Source organism: Quercus suber, unplaced genomic scaffold (assembly GCF_002906115.3).
Source record: "Quercus suber isolate HL8 unplaced genomic scaffold, Cork oak 2.0 scaffold_249, whole genome shotgun sequence".
In the NCBI taxonomy this organism is placed as follows: domain Eukaryota; kingdom Viridiplantae; phylum Streptophyta; class Magnoliopsida; order Fagales; family Fagaceae; genus Quercus; species Quercus suber.
The window spans coordinates 564,926-575,535 of NW_027069705.1; the positions used below are offsets into that span (position 1 = coordinate 564,926).

The 10,610-nt window shown below is 34.7% G+C and overlaps 1 protein-coding gene across 1 annotated transcript; it reads right to left on the minus strand.

The window, feature by feature from the left end:
* Positions 1 to 1,899: 1,899 nt before the first annotated feature.
* On the minus strand, positions 1,900 to 3,079 carry LOC111988197 (calcium-dependent protein kinase 6). Its single transcript, XM_024019978.1, has 3 exons — positions 2,858 to 3,079; positions 2,059 to 2,326; positions 1,900 to 2,009 (listed from the first exon to the last, which is right to left on the minus strand). The coding sequence occupies exons 1-3, from the start codon at positions 3,077 to 3,079 to the stop codon at positions 1,900 to 1,902; spliced, it is 600 nt and encodes a 199-aa protein (XP_023875746.1).
* Positions 3,080 to 10,610: the final 7,531 nt, after the last annotated feature.

The following is a 10,610-nucleotide window of genomic DNA, read 5'->3' on the forward strand; positions in this document are numbered from 1 at the left end:
CTTGCTCATCAAATTGAAATATAAAAAATTTCAGGCATCGATCTTAAAATGAGATGTATTGATTCAAAATGATTAAATGTTATGATTTGTAAAGAAGCCAAATGAAAATATTCCTTCTAACATAAACAATATTCCTTCTATCCATTTTTATTCATTCATCTTGGTAATTTCTCTTTTATACTTTTTGTTCAATTTTATCCTTCAAAAAATAGTTACTATGCATTAACTTTTTAAGATGTCAATATCATTAGAGCATCCAAAAATGGTATTAAAAAAAAAAAAAGTAGCAACAACAATAGCAAGCAAAACAATATGTGAGAGATGAATTGAACCTAAAAGTCAATGGCTCAATGTTACAATACAATCAAATATGCTTTAACAACACTTGTAATTTTAAAAAAAAAATATATGAGATTTCTAAAAATATACATTAAAAAAAAAACCTAAAAAGGCAAGTACTAATAATATTTTTCTTTCTTTTCTCGGCTGAGTGAACAAAACAAACACTTTGGCCCTCAAACATCTTCCCCTCCCCCAAAAGAAAATGATAACAAGTAATTTTTAAGTATTTCTAGAGCATGATGAATGGTGCTCTCTCCTCTTACATTTATGGTGAAATTATATTAAATTCATAGTAAGATCCATCATGAATGTAAGAGGAGTGAACACCATTTTACTTTACTTCGAAAATACTTAAATATTTTCAGATAACAACAAACAATATGATAGTTATTAAAAAGATTCAGATCCTTTACCTAGATTGTTAACATTAATATAGTAATATGTTAAGAAGCAATTTTTTATCTTAAAATTTTAAATTAAATTAAAAAATACATAGTTTGTATTGAATTTAATTCTAAAATATTTTATATATACTTATATTAATCAATGCAGTCATATGTTGAAAACAGAAGATACTATATATTTTAGAAAATTTATCTTTTGTCCTAACAACCAAATAATGCTCACTGTGTAGACATCAACAAACCACTAGTGAATTTGATATGGGTGTACAAATAAAGTACAGTTCAATAATGCTTTCTAATTTTTGTAGTTTAACTAATATCTTTTGATGCTTCCAACAGAGATATCAAAATTTCAAAATTTCAAATTTCCCTATCCTTAACTATAGATTTTTTTTTTCTCTTTAATACACCTCTTTTTTGTTTTTTGTTTTTTTTTTAATAATTATCAGCTTTGCAACAAAATATCGACATCAACCAAAAAGATATCTTTGATATAATTGTGGAAAAAATTGATCTTGTCCAATCAGGAAAATGTGTAACACAGTAATAAAAAGTCTTATAACTTAGTGGTATTGCATCATCTCGTTTACGAAGAGAACCAAAATCAAATTATTCAATCTGCCATGTAAATATTATATTATAAAAAAAGATAACACAAAAATAAAAATAATTGTTTGTTGCATGGTAGTTCGATAACTTTTTTTTTTTTTTTTTTTAGAAAAGGCAATTTTTTTTTTTGAGAAATAATTACAATATGCTGTTAACCCTACAGCTCAAACCCTTTCCCCCTAGACCCCCAAGCACTTTGTGCATGGAGAGGTGCCAATTCAACTACAAGGCCTTTGACTAGAAGAGGCAGTTTGATCACTTAGTTTCATTTCATCAGTGCATTCAAATTACTATGTCAATGACCCTTGGATAGTTGGATCTGTTGGCAAATGAAAGCTTGCTAGCTTGGTATAAGAGTCTGGGTATAAATGACATGGATTACCAAATATAAGAATAAATAGAACAACCAAATTGTAGATTGTAACCTTCTCATTTTAATTATTAAAAGTTTAAAACCCATTTACGTGGTTGACTAGTGTCTTTCAACATTGACTTCGTCAAGCTGACCCATTATTAAAAAATTAATGAAAGCACCCCCAATAAATTAACCGATAAACCATGGATAAGGAATATGCAAACAAAGCAAAACACTCATTTCGAAGAATTGATTACTAAAAATCGAACCAAATGAAGCAATAGAAGGCAGCTCAATTGCTAGAATAATAGAAATAGTGCAACAAAATGAACAAACTATATAACTAACCTTCTTCAATGAAGACAGAGAGACCAAAATCTACAGCTTTAATGGGAGAATGATCATCATTGCTAACCATCAAGAACCTCTCAGGCTTCAAGTCCCTATGCATCACCCCCATAAAATGACACACATGAACCACATTCACAATCTGCCTACCAATCGAAGCAGCTTCACGCTCTGAAAAGTTCCCTTTATTGATGCTCCGGTCAGAAAGCTCACCACCAGTGCACAATTCCATGACCAAATGCTGATTTTGCTTGTCCTCATAAGCACCCTTGAATTCCACATTAATGTTGGAGCATTTTAATATTAATTAATTAAAATGAATAAATATTACAACATAAATGTAAAGATGTGGGAGTGAATATAGAAGATAAGGAGTTAGTGAGAATGTTTAATCCTACATTGAAAATGAGAGAGATATTTTGTTATTTTTAATTGTGGTGATTAATGGGCTAATATGAATTGTCTTAGATATTGGGCTAGATACATGCGCAAGGCAGAGGTGAAGGGTGGAGTTATTTATACACTAAAAAATTAGAAAGGTACTTGGCAAAGAAGGGTGTTCTTTCTGGTGGAACTTTGGCCATGAAAACTTTGTGCCGGTTACAAAGTTTAGTCAACCAAGGGCTAGAATCTCCTTAAAGAGAGCAAGTGTCGTGTCTCAGTCTAAATAGTGTTGTGTAATTTGAAATGGACTTGCACACGTATTTTTGTCCCGTGGCTCTCTCTGTACAAAGATAAGTAACCCCAAAATGACCTATACCTAGTTCTTTTTCAAGAACATAGAGTGAGTGATATCAACGTAAGGTCTACTAAGAATTTTTCCAAGCTCATCTTTAAGAGAAGCAGGCTCAGCTGGGAATGATGAAGAGGAAGAGGAAGAGGAAGAAAGATTGGCCTTTTCTGATGGAGTTGGGCTAAACCGTCCTTGGGTGCTCTTTTGAAATTGTTGTGGAGGTGGTGTATCATCGGAGGAGCCTGAGGAGATTAGGATGTCACGGGATTTCTTAAAGCAATTTCCCATTGAGAAAAACAAAGGAAGGTCTCACAGAGAGAGAGAGAGAGAGAGAGATTTTTAGCTTGTAGTGTTGAATAAATTAGTAGTAGCACGTTAGAATGTGTTGATTTGGGTTGTCCTAGTCTTTAGGAGTTCAGTAGTTTGTTTCTGTTTGTTGCCTAGTTTGTAGGAGTTGTTTAGCATGATGTTAGTGGTGCCTATTTTTGTGTTTGTAACAGTTTTTTTTTAGCCTATATTATGGCCTTTTCCTTATCAATGAAGTTGTAGAATTTCAGTCCAACTATGTTTTCCCTTTGTTTTTTGTTTATCGTTTTCTTCTTCCATTTTACATCAATGGTATCAGAGCTTGGATAAAGTTCCACAATGGCTTCTAAAACTTTTGTGCAACCAGCCATTCCACGCTTTGATGGTCATTATGACCATTGGAGCATGCTCATGGAGAATGTTTTGAGGTCCAAAGAATATTGGACAGTTGTTGTTTTTGGAGTAGCAGAAACAACAGCAAGTGTTGTGTTGACAGATTCACAGAAGGTGGAGCTTGAAGTGCAGAAGTTGAAGGATCTCAAAGCAAAGAATTATATCTTCCAGGCAATTGATCGTTCCATCTTGGAAACCATTCTTTGTAAAGAAACTTCCAAGTAGATCTGGGACTTTATGAAGAAGAAGAATGAGGGGACAGCAAAGGCAAAGAGGGCACAGCTTCAAGCACTTTGAGGTGATTTCGAAACTTTACACATGAAGTCTAGAGAATCGGAGTCAGATTACTTCTCCAAGATGATGGCAATCGCAAATAAGATGAGAATCCATGGTGAGAAAATGGCAGATGTCACTATCATTGAGAAGATTCTTCGTTTGATGACAACAAAATTCAACTATGTTGTTTGTTTGATTAAGGAATCTAAAGACATTGACAGTATGTCCATTGATGAATTGTAGAGTTCTTTGTTGGTTCATGAGCAGAAAATGAATCAGCAAGACAAGGAGGAGCAAGCGTTACAAGCCTCGGCATCAAAAGGAGAAGGTCAAGGATGAGGAAGAGGCAGAGGCAAAGGCGGGAATGATGGTAGACACTCAAATCAGAAATATGAAGATTCTGAATCTCAAGGGAGAGGAAAAGGCCATGACAACAACAACAATCATTCAACGCCTTCCAAGTCAAAGTCAGCAGACAAATCAAGAGTTGAATGCTACAAGTGTCACAAGTTTGGCCACTACAAGTTAGAGTGTCATACTAATCTAAGGAGAGATGGTAGAAAGCAGTCCAATTTTGCTGAGAAGGAAGAAGAAGTGACTTTGTTGATGGCTTGTCTCGACAAGGAGGAAACCCACAAGAAATTCTTGTGGTACTTAGACACTGGCTGCAGCAACCATATGAGTGGAGAGAAGTCTGTATTCTCTTAATTGGATGAAGCTTTTTGTGATGTTGTGAAGTTCGATGATAGCTCTACAGTCTCTGTTATGGGAAAGGGAAAGGTAGCAATTCAAACCAACAAAAATTCTATTCAAACTATTTCTAACATTCTCTTTGTTCTAGATTTGAGAACAAATTTACTCAGTGTTGGTCAGCTATAAGAAAAGGGATATGGAATCTCTATCAAAAATGGAGTCTACAAAATTGAAGATGAGAAGTTAGGCTTGATAGCTCAAGTCAACATGACAGCCAATAGAATGTTTCCATTATATCTCCATGACACCGCTCACTCATGTCTTTTTGCAAGATTGGGAGAGAAGGAATGGCTATGGCATTTTCGCTATGGGCATCTTAGCTTTGGCAAGTTGAAAACTTTACAACAGAAGAATATGGTGACTGGTCTTCCTCAAATTACAGCTCCTTCTGAGGTTTGCGAAGAATGTGTTGTTAGCAAACAACACCATAGGCGAAGGCTGCACTGGAGCTTGTTCATTCCAACATTTGCGGGCCAACAACTCCATGCTCTAATGGAGGTAAGAGATATATACTTACCTTCATTGATGATTTTAGTTGCAAAAGCTGGGTTTATTTTCTGCAAGAGAAGTCTAAAGCCTTTCTAGCCTTTAAAAGCTATAAAGCGTTGGTTGAGAAAGAAGTTGGCAGTCCCATAAAAATTCTTTGCATAAATCGTGATGGAGAATATAACTCACATGAATTCACAAGTTTCTGTGAGACTCATGGAATAAAGAGGTAGCTTACATCAGCTTATACGCCCCAACATAATGGCATTTGTGAAAGGAAGAATCACACTATTTTAAATATGTTGCAAAGTCTTTTAATAAGGAGTTGTATTCCAAAAAGCTTCTAGCTTGAAGCAATTAACTAGAGCATTCATATATTGAATAGAAGTCCCACACTTGCTATTCAAAACATGACACCAGAGGATGCATGGAGTGGACCGAAACTAGCTGTTGATTGTTGGGGAAAAATACTAATCCCCTCTTTGTCTATGTGTGAATTAAAATATATAACTACTAAGCAATAGCAATACTATAGAAACAAAAATTTCAGCAAGCACCACATAAACACAACCACATAAGAACACCAAATCTTACGTGGAAAACCCTCTAGTGTAGAGGAAAAAACCACGGGGTAGCTTCGAAAAATATCCACTATGAAATAGAGATTACAACTATCAAGTTTATGCTAAACTTGAGTCCGCAATAAATTGGATATACAACAAATAAATCTCAAGGAGTAAATACAATCTCACCACAAAGCCAGTAGCAAAATCTTCCAACTCTCCATGGTTGTAGCACTTAAAAACTCCATGAGAACTCCACCAATTTATCTTCCTTGTGTCTTGAGCAAAGAAATATGTCTCCTTTTTCTTTTTCACTCTCTCACACTCTCACTGTGTTTCTCTCTATCTTTTCACACGAACTGCACCTCTCAAATGGCTGAAGATCTCTTTGTGTTTTTGCTCTCTCTGGAACTCACACACAATGGCAGAATATGGCACTCTGTTTTTGCTTTAGCTTTTTCGCACAAGGTCGAATGGCCTTAGCTTCTTTCTTTTCTTTTTCTTCAGCGTGTCCCACATGCCTGGCATCACTTCTCATTAAGACAAGTCAGACCACTCCCATGCCTTTGGCTTCACCCAATTTTCTTTCTTCCTTAAGCATGTTAGACACGCCTGAGTCAAGTCTCATTAAGAGGCATGGCTGACTTGAAGACTTTTGGAAGCAAGCTCATAAATGAGCTTTGACAAGACATGTGGGAAGCAAGTGGGCTGGACTCCAAGGGTGTCACGTGCACCCAACATTGATCACTTCAAAAATTTTGGGCGTGTTGCAAGGGAGAAAAATGTATTTTTCTTCGTGTTAGTGATCAATCAAAAGCTTATAAGCTTTACAATCCTAACACTAAGAAAATACTTATTAGTCGAGACGTTGTTTTTTATGAAGATCAAATTTGGGAATGGAGCAAAAATGTAGTTGGAAAGCCAATTCCAACTAGTTTTGATGGAGAAGATGGTCATGAAGCAAGCCAGTCGCAACAACACCTTGCTCCAGCAGCTGATGCACTTGAGAATCCTCAAAATGAAACTTCTGTAGCCTTTGAAGTCACTCCAACAGCACAAAAAGCAACAGCTGAATCACGTTCTCATCGTGTTCGAAGGAGACCAGCATGGATGTCAGATTATGAGGTAACCGAAATTGATCAATCTGAAGACCCACTCACTCATTTTGCTCTATTTTCATATTGTGATCCTAAAATGTTTGAAAGTGCCTGTCAAAGAATCAAAATGGTGGAAGGTTATGAATGCTGAAATTGCAGCCATCGAAAAGAATGACACTTAGGAGTTATCTGATCTTCTAGAAGGGCACAAAACAATTGGTGTGAAGTGGGTTTATAATACAAAGCTGAAGGAGAATAGTGAAGTCGACAAGTACAAGGCACGCTTGGTGGTAAAGGGCTATAAGCAAGAGTTCAGTGTTGATTATAAAGAAGTCTTTGCTCCAATTGCAAGGCATGACACAATCAGATTGGTGATTGCATTAGTAGCTCAGAATTCATGGCCTATCTTCTAGCTGGACGTGAAGTTGGCGTTATCCATGGAGATTTGAAGGAACTGGTATTTATTGATCAACCTCCTGGTTATGTGAAATCTAGAAATGAGCATAAAGTATATAGACTAAAGAAGGCTCTATATGGATTAAAACAAGCCCCACGGGCTTGGTATAATTGTATAGAAACTTATTTTTTGAAGGAAGGATTTCAAAAATGTCCTTATGAACATACACTTTTCATAAAAGTTGAGGATGGAGGGAAAATGCTCATTGTTTGCTTATATGTAGATGATCTAATCTATACTGGAAGTAATACAGCCATGTTTGAAAGCTTTAAGAAATCCATGATGGCTGAATTTGAAATGTCTGATCTTGGCATAGAAGTGTTGCAGTCCTCTACTGGCAATCTTATTTCTCAAAAGAAGTATGTGGGAGAAATCTTGGACTGGTTTCAGATGAAGGATTGTAATCCTGTGAATACACCGTCTGAGTTTGGTTTCAAGCTAAACAAGGATGATGGAGGAAAGAAGGTTAACAGTACTCTTTACAAGCAGATTATGAGGAGCTTAATGTTTTTTACTGCAACAAAGCCTGATATAATGCATGCTATAAGTGTCATTAGTAGATACATGGTGTGTCCAACAAAGATTCATCTTTTGGCTACAAAAAGAATTCTTAGGTACTTGCAAGGTACTAAGGAGTTTGGGTTGTTCTTCATAAAGGGAGAAAAGTCAGATATATTTGGCTTTACAAATAGTGATTATGCAGGAGATTCTGATGATCGAAAAAGCACATCTGGGTATATTTTCATGTTGGGAACAGAAGCTGTTTCATGGTCATCAAAGAAGCAGCCAATCGTCACATTGTTTACCACTGAAGCTGAATTTGTTGTAGCAACAGCTTGTGCTTGTCAAGCTATTTTGCTGAAGAAGATTCTTGAAGAGTTGCAATTCAAAGAAGATGGGTCTACTCTTATTTACTATGACAACAGTTAAGCAATAAAGCTCTCAAAGAATCCTGTTCTACATGGTTGAAGCAAGCATATAGATGTAAAGTATCATTTCTTGAGGGATCTCACAAATGATGGAGTTATTAATTTGGTTTACTGCAAAAGTGAAGACCAGATTGCTGATATTCTAACAAAGCCTCTTAAATTAACAACATTTCAAAAGCTCAGGGAGCTATTTGGTGTTTGCAGTTCAAAGGACTTTATCTGAGGGATGGCGATTCAAAGTTTGAGTCTTATTAAACTGATGTTATGTGTGGAACATCAGTTTAAGGGAGGGATTGTTGAATAAATTAGTAGCAGCACGTTAGAATCTGTTGATTTGGGTTGTCCTAGTCTTTAGGAGTTTAGTAGTTTGTTTCTGTTTGTTGCCTAGTTTGTAGGAGTGGTGCCTATTTTTGTGTTTGTAACCGTTTGTTTTTAGCCTATATTATGGCCACTTCCTTATCAATGAAGTAGTAGAATTTCAATCCAACTCTGTTTTCCCTTTGTTTTTAGTTTATCGTTTTCTTCTTCCATTTTACATCATGTAGTGCTTTTGAGAATTTTATAATCTTCAATTTAGTTGCAAGAGCATAAGTTGATTTCAACTACTCTACACTGCCTTTGTTTTTGTTTTTTTTTGTTGTTGGATGGTCCTAGGCATCATTCTTCTATCTCTTTTTGCTCAGAGACGCTTTTGCTAAGAAGAGAGAGAGAGGCAAAGAGAAATAGTCTGGGCTGTGCAGTGTTTGGTTATGTTTTGTCTCAAAGAGAAGCATTTTTAACTTTAGTTTTACATGTGTTTTACGTGATGGCTTAGTTTGATTTTAATTGTAGGATTTACTTTAAAAACCCATAAAAAGTGATGGAGTGAATGTTATACATATTTGTAAAAGAAGTTAAGTACCATGAACTTTTTGCAAATATATATATAGCATTTCCCAATTTTTGTATATTAATAATGTAAATGTAAGAGGAAATAGTTCAAGCTATATTATAATTATTATATATAAAAAAATAATCTAAAAAAATAATTTTCCTAAATTTTATTATTAACGGCCAGTAATGCCAAGTGATTGAAATTCTCCAAGCCCAGTAGGCCACAGCATTTTTTTTAAGTTTCCCAGCTAACGTGGCAGAATTACATTCTGGTTATGGTTGTGTATCTAATTCTAAATACAAGGCGTATTATCTTTTGGAAGCCCAACTTGCAACCCGTTGGATTGTGGACCCGTTAAGATTTCACATAATTTTTTGGTCCCTAAATAAAAGCCACATAGATAATAGTAATGGATAATGGATTGTATTAAACAAGACAAGCTCACGTAACCATTGTGCGAATAAGGAAAATGGCAAAAATCTTGTATGTTGCCAAGCACAAGAGATTTACTCTCACTGATATGTAGACTCTAGGCCATATGTTAGAGCATCACCAATAGCTTATCTTCTTCTTCTTCTTCTTCTTCTTCTTCATTTTTTTTTTAATTTGAGAAACACCAATAGCTTATCTATATCTATTTTTTGAGAAAAAATCCCACTTTTCACATTCTAACAGATTCTCTAAATGAAAAAATTTTCCAAATATTTTTTAAAGTTGCTACAGTGCTTCTCTAGATATAGAAAACACTGTTGCAACTCTAAATAATATTATCCCTTAAAATAATACCCGGTTGAATAAAAAAATAATTCTTTCTCTCTCATTCCTTTTCTCTTTCGTTCTTCACTCTCTTGTGCTTCTCTATCTCAACGGTTACAAACTAAAACATACCACAATAAAAATAAATAAAAATAAAAACACAAAACACAAAACCCAATCGAAAGATTTGAAACACAAAAACAATCTTTCTCATAAGCCTAATAAAATCTTAACAATAAAATAAAACTAATCAAACTAGAACAAAAAAAAAAAAAAAAAAAAAAATGTAGAACACCGATCTCCACTTCTTTGCCGGTGATCTATGTGTGTATAAGAGAGAATTTGTTTGTGTGAGATAGAGGGAGAGAAATTTGTGTGTGTGTAAGAGAAATTGAAAGAAAGGAGGGAGAAGTGGAGATATGTTCTGGAGTCTAGGGCTCAAGAACTAGAAAAACAAAGAGTCAAAAAAAGAGTGATAGATATAGGGGTAGGTGTACATGTGTGGAGGAGAAAAACAAGAGAAAAAAAAGAAAGAAAAAAAATGTATGAATGAAAAAAAAAAAAAAAAAAAAAACTAAATTTCGGGAAATTTAGACCCCTGTTGATAGAATTAACAAGTTTTAAATCCAAGTTGTTAATTAGATTTATTATGAATAAAACTTGTTAAAACAAATAAACTTCAATATCATGTCAAAAATAAATGCAACAGAAAAGTAAATAAGGCAAAATATGATGATTCAGGAAAACTAATGAAACAAACTAGTTTCACAATAAAAACCTGGGGAGAAACCTTCCCGAAAAGCAATCTACTATAGTAAAGAGAAATTTCAGATCTAGTATAAAACCTTTGTCTCTAGAATCTACAATCTCGTAGATGAACTCACAGTAAAAACCTTCTACCGCTTCAGAACCTCTGAACTCTTCAATAT

Coding starts and splice junctions, on each gene's coding strand:
- LOC111988197 (XM_024019978.1), bottom strand. CDS start 3,079: ATGGGAAATTGCTTTAAGAAATCCCGTGACATCCTAATCTCCTCAGGC. Junction 2,327..2,857: donor AAATTCTTAGTAGACCTTAC/GTTGATATCACT, acceptor GTGGAATTCAAG/GGTGCTTATGAGGACAAGCA. Junction 2,010..2,058: donor CTCTGTCTTCATTGAAGAAG/GTTAGTTATATA, acceptor CTATTATTCTAG/CAATTGAGCTGCCTTCTATT.